At 40.7% G+C, this 21,226-nt stretch overlaps 2 protein-coding genes, 1 long non-coding RNA gene and 1 pseudogene across 4 annotated transcripts in view; 1 reads left to right on the top strand and 3 right to left on the bottom strand.

Annotated features, from left to right (window-relative positions):
* Window positions 1-714: 714 nt before the first annotated feature.
* Window positions 715-1,284, bottom strand: IFN-ALPHA-8 (interferon-alpha-8). The gene is given in 1 exon segment (NM_001164849.1): window positions 715-1,284. A coding segment is annotated over 1 exon segment (570 nt).
* Window positions 1,285-5,996: 4,712 nt separating this feature from the next.
* On the bottom strand, window positions 5,997-6,839 carry LOC100525628 (interferon alpha-8-like; annotated as a pseudogene).
* A 10,076-nt stretch (window positions 6,840-16,915) lies between these two features.
* IFN-ALPHA-9 (interferon-alpha-9) lies at window positions 16,916-17,485 on the bottom strand. The gene has a single exon (NM_001195377.1). It carries the CDS (start codon window positions 17,483-17,485, stop codon window positions 16,916-16,918), a length of 570 nt encoding a protein of 189 aa, NP_001182306.1.
* A 2,577-nt stretch (window positions 17,486-20,062) lies between these two features.
* LOC146406982 (uncharacterized) overlaps window positions 20,063-21,226 on the top strand; it is a 33,920-nt gene continuing 32,756 nt past the window's right edge. The window contains exon 1 of one of the 2 annotated variants that reach the window (XR_014820722.1): window positions 20,063-20,191. This is a non-coding gene — a long non-coding RNA (uncharacterized LOC146406982). Of the gene's footprint in view, window positions 20,192-20,610; window positions 20,687-21,226 lie in introns of those variants that run through there. The other variant, XR_014820715.1, reaches the window with a different exon arrangement.

Consider the following 21,226-nt stretch of genomic DNA (forward strand, 5'->3'; position numbering starts at 1 on the left):
ATGAAATTCCATTTTCTTCATTGTTCTCATTATAGCATCAAGCCTGATATTAATTTCTAATACTAATTAGTATCATTTAAAAATAATTAATATTTAATTATGTACTAACTTATTATTGTTTTTAGGTTTATTTCCCTGAAAAAAATTCAAAGATATAAAAAAGCAGTGTTGGATTAGTTATGTTCACTTGTGTGTCTTGAGTGTAACATACAACCTGACTCAGAGGAAGTCTACTTTTACCTCTAGGGTGAATATAATTATATTGGGTAAATAAGTTATAATAGCCAGTGTTAGTCAGCTTACACATGCAGGCTTATTGTTTCTTTGTTACAGAAAAAGCAAATACAAGAAGTTTTCTATAGTAAAAATTTAATGAACAAAGAAAAATATAAAATAAATACAAAGGATATATTTTTTCTCTTAACAATGTAAAAGTACATATATATTTTATGAACAAAAATAATTTAAGTCTTATAGTAGATAAATAAATAAATATTTCAATAGATAAATAAATAGATGGCAAGGGCATCTGTAGAGAACCAGTGCCTATAGAGCAGAACACGATGGTGCTCAATACTCCTGAGGTTCCTTGACAAATTGAATCACTTCATGGCAGGATGACAGCAGAAATGAGGGGCTGTGACATGGCAGCACAGAACGAAGTGTGGGCTTGTTAGTCTGTGAGAAGCATTTCCATGATGAACCAGGTGTCTGTCACTCCTTCCTCCTGAGTCTGTCTTGCAGGTTTGTGGAGGAAGAGAAGGCTCTCATGACTTCTGCCCTGACGATCTCCCAGGCACAGGGGCTGTAGCTCTTCTCTTGCAGATAGAGGGTGAGTCTGTGGAAGTATTTCCTCACAGCCAGGATGGAGTCCTCCTCCAGCAGGGGGGTCCCTTCCAGCCCGGCCTCCTGCATGACACAGGCTTCCAGGTCCCTGAGCTGCTGATCCAGTCCAGTGCAGAACTGGTGCAGGAGGCTCTCATCCCAGGCAGCAGCCGAGCCCTCTGTGCTGAAGAGCTGGAAGGTCTGCTGGAGCATCTCATGCACCAGAGCCATGGCTTGAGCCTTCTGGACCTGGTTGCCCCCCAAGGCCTCTTGGGGGAATCCAAAGTCCCTTCTGTGGTCCAGGCAGGAGAAGGGGGAGATTCTCCTCATTTGTGCCAGGAGCCTCAGGGCCCTGGTGTGAGCCAGGCTGTGGGTCTGAGGCAGGTCGCAGCCCAGAGAGCAGATGGCATTGCAGCTGAGCAGCACCAGGGCCGTGAGGAAGGCTGAGGTTGGGGCCATTGGGGACCTTGCAGATGCTGCTGTCCTGGCTGAGGTGGGTGACTCTGTGACCCTGCTCTCTAGGATGTTTGAAGACCTTCCCTCAGGCCTGTGTCTTAAATAGGAACACATTCATTTCCATTTTCTGAATGTTCCCTCTTACTTTCCACTTCTGTTTCTGCTTTTCACTTTGCACTCTCCAAATGGGTTAGGGCAACATTTCTCAGCCATATCTTTTTCATTATTGCCTTCCCTTCCTCTCTCTACAGAGTCTTTTTAGATTTTTTTCCTAATTGTTCCCCCATGAAATTATGTAAACACAGGCATACTGTGTATCTATTTATGTAATACATGGATATCTCTATTTTGTCCATAGAAAAAGAAAGTACAAGGATTACTCTTTGTATTCAATGCACGTTAAGAAGGACAAAAAATTTTAAGTTATGAATGAAATGTAAAAGCTATTGAATTTTAATTTACCTTTATACCTAAATCTTGCAAACTAAGTTGGCAGAGTTACTTTTCGTGTGATACATTGACTTATGTAAGTAAGAATGTATTAAATTACATATTCAAATAAATGCATATAAATATAATAATTTCAAAGTTTGGTTATGTTTAAAATCAAAACTGGTCACAATCATTCAAAGACAAATTATTTTCTTAATATTTATTTTTGCTACTTAACTTTTAATTTTACTTCATATTAGAAAATATTTTTTAACTTCACTGGCTAATAGATATATAGATATTTTCAAAATTTTTCTGTTTAGCCCTTGACATAATTATTGATGTATGGAACAACTTAGAAGAATTAAATAATAAAATGTAACCATTTTTCGTATTTAATGTACAAAAACAAATCTCTGTTAGTATTTAACTCCCATAGCCTGAATGACACTGAGGTTCAAACATAAGCAACATCCACAAGACAGCCAATTGCAGCTCATAAGTAAGTAAAAGCCACCCCTCACAATATGCCTTTAAGATCAAGCCAGTGATGGAGGAGACGTCTTCCAAGGAGCCATCATGTCACCATAGGTTGTAGTACTGATTGTGTATACAGTTTGTTGATTTTCAGTGAACTCAATGTCTGTACTGCTCTTGTAACAGAGAAGAAAACCCGAAGAGAAAATGAATACCAAGGACTAAGATTTTGTTGGATAGGGTTGGATTTTGGAGTGCTACACACCATTGTAGTAGCATGATTTTTTCCGTAGCCCTGAAAGCTAATGCTTGCATCCATGGGAGCAAAGAAAAGGCATGATTTAGAAATCATCATCAATTTGAGTCTTTATTTTTGTGAAATATCAGATATCTCTAAAACTTTCAGAGAGATGCTCCAATCCAAGTCTTTTTTTTTTTTTTTTTTGGTTTGTTTTGTTTTGCTTTTTCTGGCCGCATCTGCAGCATATGGAGGTTCCCAGGCTAGGGGTCGAATTGGAGCTACAGCTGCAGGCCTACAACACAGCCATAGCAATGTGGGGATCTGAGCCTCATCTGCAGCCTACACCAAAACTCATGGCAATGCCAGATCCTTAACCCACTGAGCGAGGCCAGGGATCAAACCCTCGTCCTCAAGGATACTTGTCCCGTTCGTGACCACTGAGACATGTCAGGAACTCCCCAAGTCTATTCTTTACAAGCAAAAGGAAGCCATCATTATGGGTAATTGAGAACTGAATATTGATTACTATTGTGGAATGAAATACCTTCCAGCTCTATTCTAGAATTCTTTTGATTTTGCAGTGGATTTTAAGTTGCCTCAGCCCTCAACATTCCAATCTTTAAACAGTAGCATCTGTTTACCATCTTTGGCAAATCAGCTATGTAGTAACTGGATTCTGTCTTACTCTCTGTGGCATCCTCAGCACCAGGCCCAGTGTAATCAACCAACAGATAATTTTTACTAAAGCAGTATCTCAGATTTTTCATAACCTGCTAGAAGGCATGTATGAATGACCAAGCTATTTTACTTCATCACGGCCATACTTGCTGAGATTATAATAGACAATGGCTAATACTTCCACTTACTCTTACTGAGTTTATTGCTCAAATCACCAGGATTCTCTTTCCTTTAAGGGCTCTTAGTGGTTCAAGTTGCAAATGTAGCACATTTTTCACCTTTCCTTGGGACCATGTTAAATTCCCAAGGATGGCCTCGTCTCTAATTTGCCCTCTACTATGTCATAATAGACAAGAAATAGCTTGGTGTCAGATAAAGAGCCACGTATCTAAACTCAGACTCACCATGATTCACACAGCTCACAGCAACCAGACATTTACCCAGTTACTCTTGGTGGTTCTATAGATGAGGCTGTTACTACCTTTATCCTGAGATTCTTTGGAGACTCCTCACAAAAAAAGATGAAAAATCATTTGCCTCCTATATTTTCATCCTCTTCCATGGGATGGTGGACTCTATTTCGGACTGATACACAAAATCTGTCATATAATTATTAGAGCATTAGTTCAGGTCAAAAATCAAGAGTTTGGATTCTGAGTCCTTGGTCTTCCCTTTTTCCTGCCACCCTGCTCATTCTTCTTTTTTACTCACCAACACTCTACTCTTACTTCCAGATGCCGGGCATGTAGCTTTATGTTTTGAATGATTGAGAATCCACAAAATTCTTATTATGCTGTCCTAAACCCCAAAGTGATGGTATTATATGGTGGGTCCTTGGCAGATGATTAGGGAGGAGGCCTCACAGGTAGAATTACTGCCCTTGCAAAAGAGGTCTGAGGTGAACCCCTCACTTGTCTACCCTGCAAGGTTACAGGAAACTCTGTAGTGTGAGACCTGAAGCAGGATCTCGCCAGAACCCGACCACACTGACACCCTGATCTTGGATTTCCTGACTGCAGTACTGTGAGAAATATAGTTCTACTCTTTTTTTTTTTTTTTTTTTTTTTGTCTTTTGTCTTTTTGTTGTTGCTATTTCTTGGGCCGCTCCCGCGGCATATGGAGGTTCCCAGGCTAGGGGTTGAATCGGAGCTGTAGCCACCGGCCTACGCCAGAGCCACAGCAACGCGGGATCCGAGCCGTGTCTGCAACCTACACCACAGCTCATGGCAACGCCAGATCGTTAACCCACTGAGCAAGGGCAGGGACCGAACCCGCAACCTCATGGTTCCTAGTCGGATTCGTTAACCACTGCGCCACGACGGGAACTCCCAGTTCTACTCTTTACAAACTACCCAGTCTTTGCTATACTGTAGAAGAAGTGGGAGTAGACTAAGACACGACTTGAACTATTTTCTCCTCAGAATACTTCCCAGGAATCTGTAAAATACCTAAAGGGAGAGAAACTCTCTGATATCTGTCATCAAATCAAGATGTCTGTCTTAATTCCTAGACATCTAGTCCAGCCCCTATCATTTCAGGAGCCCAGTCAGTATTCATGAAGGGAACAATCATGGTATAATAGGAGGAGTAATAATACTAACAGACATTGTATAGATGTGATACAATGTAAAGACTCTATGAATTAATTATTCATGGTTCTACAAGGGAGGTTATAATGCAATTTTGCACGAGGTATTTTTTTTAAAGATTATTTGCAGGAGTATTTTCTTCAAGTTTGCATCTTCAATATTCAGAAGATCAGGATGAGAATCACAGGCCAGGATTTAAATGGAAGACTCACTCACTCTCACTTTTAGTTCAGTGATCCTCAAGAACTTGCAAGGAGCTGCCTGGTCATATTTTTCTTGTCTCCCCAGGGAAAAAGGAAACCAGTTGTAATGGGTCTACAGGTGGGGATATTTTCCTCAGTAGCCTATGCGTTTGGGAATCAACCTGAATCCTTCTCTCAGAACCAATGATGCTAGAACTCTAATGAGTGACAGCTATGTCACTATACCTAAGCTGATATCATGGACTCATACTTTGGCTCAGATTGTTTTTTAAAAACTGTGTGCAGACAAGAACATTGGTTGTTTTTTTCCCACCCAGAATGTCATTATTATAAATAGTGTAAAATGAAAGGTGGTCTCATTCAGTGAACTTTTCTCAACTAACACTAGTCACGGAGTCATTGCCCAACTTCTCTGCACTCAGATTCCTATGAGCATCAATTCAGGCCAACTAGTGTGAGCAGAAGTAATGTTTCCCTGTACTGATCTAGCCTTTGAAAACATCCTATGCTCTCCCCATGCTTATTCCCTTTATTGTGGACTAGATAAAACCTGAACAACTGCAGAGAAGTTTCAAGGCATATGTTGAATATGCCAAAGCCACAAAATAGCAGGTATTTATGACACTGAATCACTGTTTAGAGGAGAGCCAATCAGAACAGTCATCTGATCAGGGGTGCCTGCATTGTGCGCTGATACACAGGAAAGATAAATTTCTCTTTTTGATCAGATTGTTGACAGTTTTCTGTTTATTTGTTATAGCAGGTAGCATTAAGGCAACTGACAAATGTCTTTAACAATAGACTATGCTAAAAACCTTTCTGTTAAAAATAAACCTCCCACATAGGAACAGCAAATGGCCTCAAATATCTTAATCAAATTTAAGAAATTACTCTATAAAACATTTATTCAAGAAAATAGTCATATTTTCTCTAAGCATATTTTTGATACTTCATGATTTTCATTTCAAATATTTTTCAGCATGTATGGAAATCTGAGTTGACATTGTTTTGCAGGTCAAATCAAACAATAATGTTACTGATTAGGCTGTGTCACAAGTGTGACTTTTGTCTCTCTTGACTTTTCTTTGAGGATTGTTACATGAGGGAAAGATACACTTCAATTTCAATTCTGACAACCTCCCAGGCACAGGAGCTATATTATTCCTTTTCTTTCAGATAGCGATGGATTCTTTGGAAATACTTCCAGACAACAATTCCCAAATAGAGACAAGCCAGATTGTCTTCTTACATCTGCTCTAGTTTTTCCAGGTTGTGATCAAGGCTAGAGAGTAGTTGATCAAGGAGGGTGTTGTTCCAAGAAGCAAGGCTGTGCTCTGTGTTGAAGAGGTTGATGATCTGCTGGAGTGTCAGAGGGTGGTAACAGGTGCCTTGAGATGTCTGGTTTTGGGTGGTGTTCCCTCTTCCAAGGAAACTGGAAGTCAGTTCTGTCTTTTAGGCCTGACTGAGAGGAGATCCTTTTCATCTGTCACAAAAGCATGGCGATTTCCCTGTTCTCGAGGCTATGGATGCCAGGCAAGTTCTAGCCAAGAGAGCCAGCAGGGATGGAGGAGAGTGTCACTCCTGCCTGGAGCAAATAGATGTGGGCCACTGAGAATTTCCGTGATTCACGAGAGGGCCGCCAGAGGGCGGGCACCGCTAAATTGTAAACAGGAATGTCAGCTCTAACTTTCCTTTCGGGATCCCGGGCAGTGTGCTTCTACGGGCGGACGCAAGAGGCCGCAGGATGGATGTCTTCTTATCGCGTTTGGGAAACAGGACTTCTGAGTGTTTGCAGTTTCAGCGGATCTGGCAGCACGGGAGAAAGAGCTAACCGTCTCCACGGAGCAAGTTGGTGCTGCTGTAATAGTGCACGAAAACCCTTCCTTTCCGAGCCTTAATGCTGAAGAGCGAGGCTAGTCCCGGCCTCACCAGCAACATTTTCGTCTGGTAGGGATCAGGGAACCTTGCCATTCATTTTCTGGGCTTCCGGCTGAGTTTTCTGCGTTTTTTTCTCACAGAAACTTTAGCGAGCCCATTTTTATGGAAGAATCTATTTTCTGAGGGGTGCGAGGCTCAGAATGAGAGCGAGTTGTAGCCGACTTTACAGAATCGGGCGTTTTAGGAGCGATGCAGGGGCAGCTGAGAGAAAGAGGCAAGCGGCGGCGGCGGCGGCGGCGGCGTTGGGAGGACCGCAGGGAGTTAGGGATGCCTTGGGGTGTGATTTGGGGCGTGTCCCCTTGAAGCTAGAGGACTGGGAAGCTGTGCCTCTAAATTCTCTGTGACTTGTCTGGTGTCTTTGAAGGCTACAGCGTTGAAGTGGAGGAGAAAGTATTGAAGAAGTGAAACGTAGGAATTTTTTAAAAGCTCATGGCATTTTACTTTTTATATGTTTTAATTAAATTTATTTTAATTTAATGGATATCTTTAAATTACTTTTACATTAGATTAATATTTTATTGGAATATTTTAAAATATAAAAAGAATATTAAAATATATTTGAATATTAAACGCAACATTATATCAAACTTTATTTAAACTTTATTATTTATTTATTCATTTATTTATTTATTTTGCCAAGCCTATGGCATGGGGAAATTCCCAGACCAGGGCCAAGGATGGAACCGCAGCCACTGCTATGTTGCAACCCCTGGCCGTGACAGTGCCAATGCCACCAGGATCCTCAAGCTAGATGTTGCCCGACAAAGGCATTCCAAAACTTTACTTATTTTAAATCAAAGTAATCATTTAATATACTTTTAATTTTATCTTCCAGGCTTTAATGGAAGTGTTAAAATAATATTAATGTTTTCGAGATTCCTTTTTTTTTTTTTTTTTTTTTTGCTTGTTATTAATTGAGAGAATTTCCATGTTTGACAAGTTCTGGCTCTGTGCCAGTTTTTAATAATATTTAAGTCAGGTTACTGAAACACTGTTTCTAGGACTCCACCTTGACTATGTTGTGTGAAAAAGGAGTTCATTTTCCTGTACAAGCTGTTGGGACATATAGTACATCAGAACTTTGTAAAACTTTTTTGGTAAGAATTTTAGAGACTTAATGGAATTTGCTCAGATGTCATTGGCAACTTGAAAGCTCCCTTTGAAAGACTCTGAGGGAGTTGCAAGCGCAGGGTCAATGTTGCTTTATTTAAAATGTTGATATTTTGTTCATCACATCTAGGTTTTAGAATTTTTATTTTTTTAATATTGCATTAAAATATTCTTTATCTTGGTTACATAGATTTGGGGTCTCTTTATAATCCATGCTCTAGGAAAGTATTTGCTTACTTTACCCTAATACTCCTCCAGGAAATAGTTAGAATTAGTGTGGTGATCTTCCACAGCTGAAAATACAGGAATGTCCTCTAGCTTATCACCCTGGCCCTGATTTGTATTTTTAACCCAAGTCCTGGTCTATAAAACTTTTTTAAAAAATCTGTGTCTTGATATCACCAGAGGTGGTCTGAGACCATCTAAAGATGAGGGAAGGACTATTCATCTCATTTCTATGATTCACAGAGCAACCATATTTTTTCAGACAACTTTCCTAAATGCTGGTTCTGTGCAAAACACTTCAAGAGTTATAGGATTTCTCTCCAAATTGCCCCAGGCACCACTCTAAGGGTGGAAGCTTGTGCTCTGCTTCCTCACAGTCCTGTAGGCCATGCCTCTCCTAGAGTTTGTGTTTGCATTTGGGGCCTCTCTACAGAGGTGCTTGTTTATTTGTTGGGAATATAATTCATCCTCCTGGACTCCCAATCGCCTTGCCCCCAGAGTGTTTGCCTGAAGGCCCCTAGTCCTCAGTGGTAACCTCCTCCTCTCCTGACCTGTGTCCTCTCTCAGGTATCAAATGCGTCAGCAGCCCTCAGATGCTGAGAGCAAATGTTTGTTGTGTCTAAGGAGGTGGAGGAATTATCCAATTGCAAACACTTTACCTTGAATAGACACATAATTTGTATTTTGCCAAATACAAATTTTATTATTGCGTTTGTTACTTAGACTACTGAACACTTGTTAATCTCAAAGTTTTGAAGCTGAGGCAGGGGATTCAATGATGATCTTGTCTCTCTTGAGAAGCTCATGGCACAGAATCCAGTGACCTTCGGTTGTTCAGTTGGTCAGTGGAAACCACTGGGCTTCTCACGTCGTCTGTGTCTGGGAGAAGTTGCCTTCTTTCCTTTACGTGTGTGTGACTCTTCACTTAAAGTTTTTATAAAGTATGTTCACTGAGGGGCTGATTGGGCAAGATTAGTCCTGCTGCTGCTACAGTAGTTTGGATTCATGATGAGGTAAGAGCAATAAAGGGAAGTAAAAGAAAGGCAAAGGGACTACAGTCTCTTTCATTTTCCAGACTTTAGTTTTTTGTTTCTCATTGCACCTCTCCTAGAAAGTAAAATCTGCGTTGTTTTGTGGGCAAAGAGAAAACAAGTATTAAGTCTGAACATCATGACTGTGAAAGAAGGGAAGTGGTTTTCCTCTGACCCAATGACATATTCTAAGTTGGCAAACTTCAGTGCAGCACAGATGGGGACAAGGCTATGCAGGGGGGAAGGGTGAGGCCAGTATGTACAACAAGAAGGCAGGCATGTGGCTGCTTCTGCCAGAGGCTCAAAGAAGACACACTTCTTGGGTCACGTGACTGCCTTCAGACTTGTAGAATGAGCCACGTGAATTTTTTTTTAAATTTAATCCTCATGCGATCCGTTTTGAAGAGAGAAGGAAGAAGTCAGCTTACAATAAGCTGGAAACCAGAACCCCAGTTGGTAGAAGGCTAACCCTCTCTGGCAGGATCTTGGGGATCAGCCTTGCTGAGCATCTGCCTAGGTGAAAAATCCACTCAGGCAATGAAAAGAGTGCTTAGAGAAAACTAGAATTACAAGGAAGGGATTTAGATGATTCTAGATGGTGATCTCAATCTGGATATTAAAAAGTAATTGCTGAATATTATAACTTGTCTATCAGGAACTAACCACTTTGTAAGTGCTTTAAAATGTTTCCACAATCCTCTCATTGGCCGTGTTTTTGATCACATTCACCTAGACAGCTGGAGGGAAATACAAATCTGGATGGATAAACTCTTTCAAGTGTACTAGTGTACAAGGGCAAACGTGAGTGAGGGGCTTTACAGTGATTTGTCTGGAACAGCTTATTAAAGAAAGCGAAGGGTGGAAAAGAACATGATCTTTAGGAACGAAGGAAATAATTGGAAAGAAGAAAGTGTGATGACAAAAGACGGTTAATTGCATTTCAGTTTCCAATGTTTGCTGTTGTTGTTTTGTAGGACAGCAGGGAGTGTGGTCTGAGTCAACAGAAGTGACTTTAAGTTCTAATGAAAAATATTGAAAATCTCTATTATCTCTATTAAGTAGTTAGCAGTGAGTAGATTTTTGAAAACACAAGGAAAAAGCAATCTATGATTTCATGAGTAATATCTTCATCGCAATATAGTAAAATAAATTTGTCTTTGTCTTTTTAGGGCATGCCTGCAGCATATGGAAGTTCCCAGTCTAGAGGATGTACCAGAGCCATAGAAGCCAGCCCATGCTCCAGCCTCAGATCGGAGCCACAGCTGTGACCTAAGCCACAGCTGTCAGCCATGCTGGATCCTTAACCCACTGAGTGAAGCCAAGGATTGAACCCACATCCTCATGGATACTAGTGGGATTCTTAGTCCACTGAGCTACAATGGGAACTCCTAAAATGAATTTTTTTCCCATTCCATTTTATTAACCCCTAACAGCAGACAGCTGTAGTTTATTCATTTGTTATGTATGTATGTATTTATTTATTTATTTATTTATTTATATTGGAGTACAGTTGACTTACAAAGTTGTGTTAGTTTCATGTGTATAGCAGAGTAAATCAGCCACATATAGAAATATATCCATTTTCTTTTCCTGTGTAGTTTATTACAAGCTATTGAGCAGATTTTACTCTGTCATTCTGTATGTTCTGGTTAATCATTATTTCATACAGTAGTGTGTGTATATGTTATTCCCAGCCTCCCAATTCTTCCAATGCCTCCAATGGTTTCACCTATTTTATCCATAAGATTGGTCTTAAAATGTGTGAGTTTGTTTCAGATTTATAAATAGGCATTTATTTTTGTAACACTTGCTATTTCTCATGACTTTAAGAATGAAGAGAAAGCACCTAACAGTGTCTAGCCACATAAACGCTGACATTTCTCCTTTAGGATGAAAACTAAGAAGTCACTCTTGGAGTTCCATTCGTGGCTCAGTGGTTAACGAATCTGACTAGGATCCATGAGGATACAGGTTTGATCCCTGGCCTCACTCAGTGGGTTAAGGATCACAGTATTGCTGTGAGCTGTGGTGTAGGTTGCAGACGCAGCTCGGACCCTGCGTTGCTGTGGCTGTGGCATAGGCCAGCAACTGTAGCTCCAATTGGACCCCTGCTCTGGAAACTTCCATATGCTATGCCACGGGTGTGACCCTAAAAAGCAAAAACAAACAAACAAACAAAAAAAGTCACTCAATCTGATTCCATAGGAATGAAGTCACTGGACTTTAATGCACCCTGAAAGGAGGTCCGGGTAGGGATCAAGAAGGAGGCACTCTCTCTCTGGGAAAACTGACAGATCGGGCCTTCAGGTTCATTTAAGGGGAAAATTTTATGAACCCAATTTCTTACCTCTTCTCACACCTAGAAAAGAAGTAAAGTCCTTAGCAGAGACATCTACTTCTCTTGACAAGCAGCAACCTTTCACCATGATATGTCCTTGATGGGACATACCCTATTTGCCAAAATCATATATATACTGGTCCCCCCAACTCCCTGAAGCAGATCCTTAGAGCTGTCCTCCAGGCTATAGTCCTTAGAAAATCCTCCCAAATAACTGAACTCCCAGCTTGCATGGTGTCGGTTGTTTGTTCAGTCCACAAGGACCTCACTGGTTTCCCAGGAGTCCTCTTCAGTTCAGCCTGCTCTACTCATTCCCAAAGACAAGTCTGCCTCTCCCTCCAGCCCAGACTGGACCTTCTGTTGTCTACTGAGAGCCCAGTAAGGAGTCTCTTTTTATTGTTCTAACTAATGGTTAAGACATGGATCCTGATTAGGGTTTTAAATGACCAAGGTGGAGGAGTATATGTGATTCCTAGACAGAGGCAGTGGAGGTTTTGAAGGGTGCTTAGGACTTCTTGCTGTGGTACAATTGGATCGGTCAGGACACAGGTTTGATCCCCCACCCTGCATCTGCATCTTAGGTGGCATGGCAGCTTGGATCTGATCCTAGCCCCAGGAACACCATATATCCCAGAGGAGAGTCTGGTTCAAACTTAACAGTCAGAAAAACTTCTTAGATTAGTTGTTTTTTTTGTTGTTGTTGTTTTCTTTTGTTTTTGTTTTTGTTTTTTTTTTTTCTGCAGCATATGGGTGTTCCCAGGCTAAGGATCAAATCAGAGCTGTTGCTGCTGGCCTAGCCATGTCTGTGACCTACACTACAGCTCACGTCAACGCCGGATCCTTAACCCACTGAGCAAGGCCAGGGATCAAACCTGCTTCCTCATGGATGCGAGTCAGATCTGTTAACTGCTGAGCCAAGAACTCCAGAATAGTTGTCTTAATTCATGTTTCTAGTCTCAAACTATTAAAGCATCACAAAACAATACTGCAGGATTGAAATAAAATATTATTTAAAACAGCATTCATTGATAAGAGGACATTTTTTTGCAATAATTTAGGACTGTTTTGTTTTGTATTGTTTTGCTTTTGTTTTTGTTTTTTTGCTTACTGTTTGGTTGCTAATTCTGAGGACATTTTCCAAACCTCTAAAAAGACTTGAAATGTTCCTTTGACTTTAAATGTCCCTACTTAGTGCAGTATGCAGCAGCTACAAAGAAAACAGACTGATCCATTAATGTCTACTTTTCAAATTGCCTAAATTACATAAATGTGTTTCCAGAAAGGTCTTTGTTGCTTTGAGAAGTCGTCATCTTCCAGGGTGCACATTGCTGAGCACAGCATGTCCTCCTGGGAAGGCTCTACCCCACTGGTTGCTAAGGTATCAGAATCCCTGTCTGTGTGCCTTCTGTTCAGCATGGCTTTATATTTTTCACCTTTCAAAGAGGCTGTATCATGATGCAAAGTGAGAAACTCCTTGGATGGCATTGTTCCCAGGAATATCCTTCTCCGCTCTGTGATGACTTGCTGGGTCCTAAGGAGGAAACAGGTTTTCAGCTGGCACTGGAGGAACCCTTGTCCCTTCTGATGCTCTGCAAGCTGCTGTGGTATCAGTGTCCCCCATGCTGGGGAGACCGCTAGGGGCCATGTGTTTGTGTGCTCCCTGTGCTCTCAGCATCCACTTCAGTCTCGCATTTTCCGAAAAGGAATGATCTGGAGAAAGTGTTGCTTCAGTGCAGCTCATGCATGTTGTTTTTTGTCCGAAGGATCTGCTGCTGTTCCAGTGAAAGCTTAAAACATCTCTGTTCCTGTTCCAAGTTCTCCAGCTGCTGCTGACTTTCACCTCCATGAATCCTGGGCTTTGGGCTTTTTGAATCAGTGAGAGTCCTGAGACAGGGGAGACCCTCCTGATGCCATCAGCATGTGGAAGCGCCCAATAGAGGCACAGCTGAGCTCCTGAGTTCCCCTAAAGTTCAGGTTGGGCAGGGTTCCCTCTATTTCTTGTGTTTCTTGGAAGCTGGACAGTCTGGACCTGCAGTGCTTGGCAGGCAGAGAGCCTGGAGTCACGCTCTAGTGAAACCTAGAACTTTCCCTCAACTTCTGCTTGCACTTGGTGACTTTCTTGTCTTAAAGGGAAATTAACAGCCTGAAGCCCTAATGAGAAAGGAAACAGCTGTGTGAATGGGCAGTACAGCTTAATGCAGCCTGTGAATGAGGATTTCTGTACTGGGAAGAAGGAAAGTATTGTGATGTTGCAGTGCAAAAGTGGGATCCAGGAAAGCAGAGAGGAAGAGGAAAGTGTTCCAGGTATGAGGATCAGCAGATAGATATGTAGTATATTAAATGTAGTATATCGTATGGTGTCTCTATTTTATATAAATGTACCACAGACATGTATATGTATTATATTATTGTGTGTACAATTCTATATGGTTGATGAGACACTATTTCCCAATTCTGTTTTGCAGACTGTCAGTGTTGTGCAGTCAGTTACAGAGAGAGGGATAGGAGAATTCATTTTTGCCATGTCTCTTTACATGAAAACAAGAAAATAGTCACTACCTGTTTAGCCTTCACTCAGGGGATGAAACGCTGCTAAGTGCTCTTGAATGTTTCATACTTTCTACTCCTCAGAAAAGCTCTAGGAATAGTTTCACTTTACATTTGAGGAAACTGAGGCTCAAGGAAGTAACGGGGTCCCCCAGAATTCCATGATTGTCCTGGCAGCATCTAGATTCAATACAGAATCCACTGTCCCCACTAAATAATTATTAAAGTTTCATCGTGTGCAGTTCTCCTTTGTTTTCTTCTTCAGTGCTTTCTGAAGGTTCTTCTTCCCTGGCTGACTCCTAACTACACTGGCTCCTCCATCTCTGTGCCCTTTGCAGAGTCTCCTTCTCTGTGTCAGGCTTAAAAGTTCAAGGTCCTCATAAGCTTTAGGTCATCTTTTCATTCTACAGCCTGCTGATAAGAAGGACATTCCCTACCATGTCCTGATTTCTAAACATATCAAAGTTACAAATTAATATCTCCAGGATATCCATTGTTGCAGATTCCAGAGCCACATACCTATCTACCAATGGGAAATCTGTCTTGTTTTTTTTTGGGGGGGGGCACTTTCTAGAGCACATCTGCTTTCTCCCCTTCTTGAGAGGCCTCATTCGAGATTATGGCAAGAGAATCCCTCTGCCTCTCTCATTCTCATTGAAGCAGGCAACCTAACTGAAATAACATAATTATTGTTCTTATGTCTTTCTCTGCCAAACTAAAAGCTCCAGAAGAAGAGTTTTGATATTTGTTTTATCCACCTCTGTGTTCTTACAGCAGATAGGTGAACTATCACGTATCTGATGTAAGAATGTGAAGTTTTAAAAATATAATTAACTGAAAGAATTGAGTAGAATACAATCATCCAATGTTTAGTGTGGATTGCAATTTTAAACTATTTCTTTATATGAGAATAAACAACTCCAAGATGTCTTCTAGGGAAAATGTCATAAAATAACCAAAAATAATTTGATAAAAGATAAAGGTAAGCCTGTTTGTTAGTTTTGAATATGGTATAAAGTTGCTCATGATACTGTATGTACAAAAGAATTTTAAATAGCATACATGGTCTGACTGAGATGAAGCAGATGAATACATAAATAGGTAATTTAGAGCCCTTTGCACAAAAAGCACTGTTATTTTAAACTCCTGGTCTGATAATTCCTAACTCTGTACTCTCTCTGGTTCTAGTTCTGATACTTGCTCTGTCTCTTCAAACTGTTTATTCCCTTTCCGTTTCTGTTGAAAGTTGAATATGGTACATGGGGTAAAAGGAATTATGGTAAATTGGCCTTCAGGGTGAGAATTTTCTAGGAATTTGACTTTGTTTCCCTCTGGTCATTGGCTCTGTTTCTGTCCGCTTTATGAAATGCGGATGAGGCATGTCAGCCAAGCCACCTCATCCATCTTGATTTGCCTTCTTGAAAATGACTTTATTAGACCTTTTTTTCAAGAAGCCAATATAGGAGAAAGGTCTATGTCTTACTCACCATTGTATCATGAGCACAGAATTCATAATAATTAGTCAAAATTATGATTAACAAAGGATATTCTTAGATTATTTTTCCGTCACACCTCACACCACAAGCTTCTGTTAACCTCCCATCAGAACCTTATAATGAAGTAACAAATAATCATTAGATCATTGAGTACATTTCTGTGGAGCTTCTTGATTCATGATTCTCCATGTTACAGTCAAGGTGCAGGGCAGGGAAGATGTAAGGCACATGATGCTAGAAAACAGTAGCTTTCTTTTCACCGTTGATTTCAGAATCTTAACTTTATATATGTTCTCTTTTACTTGCTATTTCTCTGCAGGGTTGTCTTGCAGCTTCTGAATTATTCTCTTTCTTCTTGAATCAGAAACCAAAATAGAGAGGTAAAAAGGGAAACACAGGTAGTCTATAACTTTAGTTTCCATAATTTTCACTATGTCATAGTTTTCTTTCCTCCCTCAACTTTCTTAGAAAGCTCTCATTGCCCTTGGATGCACTGGGGTCAAAGAAAATCAAAAGCAAATGTGACCATGAGGAGAATGAAAGTAGTAAAATGAATCCCCAGGTGAAAAAAACAAGGGGCGTTCTCATCTGTCATCACCCTCCCGCCTTTTCCAGGATGGTTTCTGCTGGTGAATCCAACCCAGTCAGCTCTCACTAAGGTGACCAGTGCCATCTGTTTTCTCAAGTAGGGAGCACTCTCCACCTTCAGTTTAAGTGAACACATTGTGTTTTCTAAGCAGTTTCAGACTTTTACACACAGTCTTCTCTCCCTTCCCTCTTGTCCTGTTAACCCATGATCATTCCACCACATTTCCTTTGCAGGACTTCCCACCGTCTTAAGGTTAAGTTCATACAATTCGAGTTTATATTCACTTCTAACTTGAATGTCACAGTGATGGGGAAGTGAATTGCATCATACAATTATTTAATCAGGTTGCACATTCAGGCTTGGTATTTCTTTTTATTATTAAACAAATACAAGATGTTTCCTACAGTACAATTTTAATAAATAAAGGTAATAAATAGATCAAATACAAGGATGTTTTATAAGGTGCATGTAATGTTAAATGTACAAAAATACTTAAAATCTTATAGATAGATAAATAAATATTTAAATAGATAAATAAATAGATCAGCAAGGGATCTGTAGAGAACCAGTGCCTGAAGAGTAGAACAGGATTTTGCATAATGCTTCTGAAAACCTTTGACAGATTGATTCATTTCATGGCAGGATGACAGCAGAAATGAGAGGCTTTGACATGGCAGCACAGAACGAAGTGTGGGCTTGTTAGTCAGTGAGAAGCATTTCCGAGATGAACCAGGTGTCTGTCACTCCTTCTTCCTGAGTCTGTCTTGCAGGTTTGTGGAGGAAGAGAAGGCTCTCATGACTTCTGCCCTGACGATCTCCCAGGCACAGGGGCTGTAGCTCTTCTCTTGCAGATAGAGGGTGAGTCTGTGGAAGTATTTCCTCACAGCCAGGATGGAGTCCTCCTCCAGCAGGGGCGTCCCTTCCAGCCCCACCTCCTGCATGACACAGGCTTCCAGGTCCCTGAGCTGCTGATCCAGTCCAGTGCAGAACTGGTGCAGGAGGCTCTCATTCCAGGCAGCAGCCGAGCCCTCTGTGCTGAAGAGCTGGAAGGTCTGCTGGAGCATCTCATGCACCAGAGCCATGGCTTGAGCCTTCTGGACCTGGTTGCCCCCCAAGGCCTCTTGGGGGAACCCAAAGTCCCTTCTGTGGTCCAGGCAGGAGAAGGGGGAGATTCTCCTCATTTGTGCCAGGAGCCTCAGGGCCCTGGTGTGAGCCAGGCTGTGGGTCTGAGGCAGGTCGCAGCCCAGAGAGCAGATGGCCTTGCAGCTGAGCAGCACCAGGGCCATGAGGAAGGCTGAGGTTGGGGCCATTGGGGACCTTGCAGATGCTGCTGTCCTGGCTGAGGTGGGTGACTCTGTGACCCTGCTCTCTAGGATGTTTGAAGACCTTCCCTCAGGCCTGTGTCTTAAATAGGAACGAATTCATTTCCATTTTCTGAATGTTCCCTCTTACTTTCTAGTTCTGTTTCTGCTTTTCACTTGCACTCTCCAAATGGGTTAGGGCAACATTTCTCAACCATTTCTTTTTCACTATTGCCTTCCCTTCCTCTCTCTACAGAGCATTTTTAGATTTTTTTTCCCTTATTGTTCCCCCATGAAATTTTGTAAACACAGGCATACTGTGTATCTATTTATATAGTCCATGGATATCTCTATTTTTCAGTAAAAAAAGAAAGTACAAAACTTACTCTTTGTATTCACTGGACAGTTAAAAATACACAAAATTTGTAAACTACGAATGAAATGTAAAAGCTATTGAATTTTAATTTGCCTTTATACCTAAATCTTGCAAACTAAGTTGGCAGAGTGACTTTTAGGGTAATATATTGACTTACATATATAAGAATGTATTAAATTATGTACTCAACATTCATGTAGATGATAACACCAAAGTATGGATATATTTTTAAAAAATCATTCAAGACTGGTCAAAATCATTGAAAGACTTAAATTATTTTCTTAATATTTTTTTAGCCTTTAATTTTAATTTTGCTTCATATTAGAAAATATTTTTTAACTTCACTGGCTAATAGACATACAGATATTTTCAAATTTTTTCTGTTTAGCATTGACATAATTATTGATGTGTTGAATGACTTTAGAGGAATTAAATAATGAAATGTAACCATATTTGTATTTAATGTACAGATATAATTTGATGTTTGTATTTACCTCCCATAGCCTGAATCACACTGAGACTCAAACATAAGCCACATCTACAAGACAGCCAATGGAAGCTCATAAGTAAGTAAAAGCCACCCCTCACTGATTATATGTACCATTTGTTTATTTTCAGCAAACTCAGTGTCAGTACTGCTCTTGTGATAGGACAGAATAGCCAAAGAGAAAAGTCAATACTGAGGAATAAGATTTTGTTGGATAGGGTTGAATTTGGACTTCCACACAGCAGTCTAATAACACAATTTTTTCAAGGCCCTGAAAGCTAGTGTGTGCACCCCTTGGAGCCCAGAGAGGCATGATTTAGGAATCATCATCCCTTTGAGTCTTATTCTGTATTTTTTCACTAAATTTCAGATTTCTCAAAGGACTTTCAGCGGTTCCAATGCAAGGCTATTCTTTCCAAGCAAAAGGAAGCCACCACTGTAGTTAATTGAGAACTGAATGAATATTGAATATTATTGTGGAGTGAACTGACTTTCATCTCCATTCATGAGTTCCTTTGATTTTGCTGTGGATTTTGTGTTGCCTAAGCTGTCAACATTCCAACCTTTAAATAGTAGCTATGTGACCATCTTTGGCAAATCGGCTCTGTGGTGACTGGACTGTCTCTTATTCTCTGTGGAATTCTCAGCACCAGGCCCAGTGTAATCACCCAACAGATAATGTTTACCAAAGCAGTATCTCGGATTTTGCTTATCCTGTTGGAAGACATGTATGAATGACCAAACTATTTTGCTTCGTCACTATTTTGCGCATCATTTTGCTGAGATTATAATAGACAATAGCTAATGTTTCCACTTTGCCCCTACTGGTGTCAATAATACCCACTGAGTTTATTGTTCAAACCACTACGATTTTCTTTGCTTTAAGTTGCATGGGGTTCTGGGGTTTCAAGTTGCAAGAGCAGCACATTTTTTTTTTCAGCCTTTGCCTAGCCCCATATTAAACTCCCAAGGATGGTCTCATCTCCAGTTTGCCCTCTCCTATGTCATAATAGAAAAGAATTAGCCTGGTGTCAGATACAGAGTCACATACCTAAACTCAGCTCAGGGCAACCACATATTTACCCAGTTACTCTTGGTGGTTCTATTGATGGGGCTGTTACTACCTTTATCCTGAGATTCTTTGGAGACTCCTCACAAAGAGGATGAATTGCCCTCTGTATTTTCATCCCATTGCTTGGGATGATGGGCTCCATTTCAAGTTGATATACAAAATTTGTCATATAAAATTAGAGCATTACTTCAGGTCAAAACTCAAGAGTTTCTGTTCTGAGTCCTTGCTCTTCTTGTTTTGTCTGCAACCCTGTTCGTTCTTCTTTTTTACTCAACATGACTATAAGCTTACTTTTAGATGCCAGGTGTATAGTCTTTAAAGATCTCTATGTTTTGAATGTTTGAGACCCTGCAAAATTCCTATTTTGTACTCCAAACCCCCAATGTGATGGTATTAAGTGATTGGCCCTTTGGGAACTGATTAGGGCATGAGGATGGAGGCCCCACAAGGGGAATTAGTGCCCTTACAAAAGAGGTCTGAGGAAAAGCCCTCACTCTTCTGCCCTGTGACCTTACAGGAGACTCTGCAACGTGAGATCTGAAGCAGGCTCTCGCCAGAATCCCACCACGCTGACACCCTCATCTTGGATTTCCTGGCTCTAGACCGGTGAGCCATACATTTCTGCTCTTTACAAACTACCCAGTCTTTGCTCTTCTGGGGACGAAGCAAGAATAGACCAAGACATGACCTGAACTATTTTCTCCTCAGAATACTACTCAGGAGTGTGTAAAATACCTAAATGGAGAGAAACCATGTGGCCCAACCTCATCTCCTAGATATGTAGGACAGCAGCTTTTGTGTCAAGAGCTCAATCAATAGTCAAGCAGGGAACCATCATGGCAATAATAGAAGGAATAATACCAACATATATTATATAGATGTGGTGTGAGAGGACGACAATGTAAAGACCCTTTATGAATTATTCATGGTTCTACAAGGGATGTTTTAAGGGAATATTGTGTGAGGCTTTTTTGAGGATTATCTGCAGGATTATTTTCTTCAAGTTTTCATTTTCAGTATGCAGAAGATGAGGATGAGGATCACAGGCCTGGATGTAACTTGAAGTCTCAGTCTCACTTTTAGTTCAGAGGGCCTCAAGAGGTTGCAAGGAGCTGCCTGATCATACTTTTTCTTTGCTCCTCAGGGAAAAAGGCAACAACTTGTAATGTGTCTACATATGTGGATATTTCCCTCCTTAGCCTATGCCTTTGGGGATCAACTTGAATCATTCTTTCAGAATCAGTGCCGCTAGAGCTCCTAATGAGAAGCAGCCAGGTAAACATACCTAACTTGAAATTATGGAATAATTATTCCATAATCAACTCAGATTGTTTTTTTAAAACTGTGTGCAGACAAGAACACAAGAACATTGGTTGTTTTTTTCCCACCCAGAATGTCATCATTACAAATAATGTACCAATGAAGGGTGTTCTTATTCACTACACTTTTCCCCTCTTCCTTTAGTCATGGAATCATTTCCCAACTTCTCTGCACTTAGATTCCTATGAACATCAACTCAGGCCAACTAATGTGAGTAGAAGTGACATTGCTCTGTACTGACCTGGCCTTTGAAGACATCCCATGCTGTCCCCATACTTACTCCCTTTTCTGAGACTAGGGAAAAAAAAAAAACCTGAACACTACTGAGAAATTTGAAGTCGTACATAGAATATGCCAAGGCCACACAATAGCAGGTTCCCATGTCATCGAATCACTGTTTGGAGCAGAGCGAATCAGAAGATTCATCTGATCAGGAGTGCCTGTGTGGTGCTCTGATACAAAGGAAAGTTAAATTTCTCTTAGGATCAGATTGCT

Source organism: Sus scrofa, chromosome 1, assembly GCF_054392235.1.
Source record: "Sus scrofa isolate SSC_HxYL_T2T_F1_AM1 chromosome 1, Sscrofa_HxYL_maternal_Yorkshire_Landrace_v2.0, whole genome shotgun sequence".
In the NCBI taxonomy this organism is placed as follows: Eukaryota; Metazoa; Chordata; class Mammalia; order Artiodactyla; family Suidae; genus Sus; species Sus scrofa.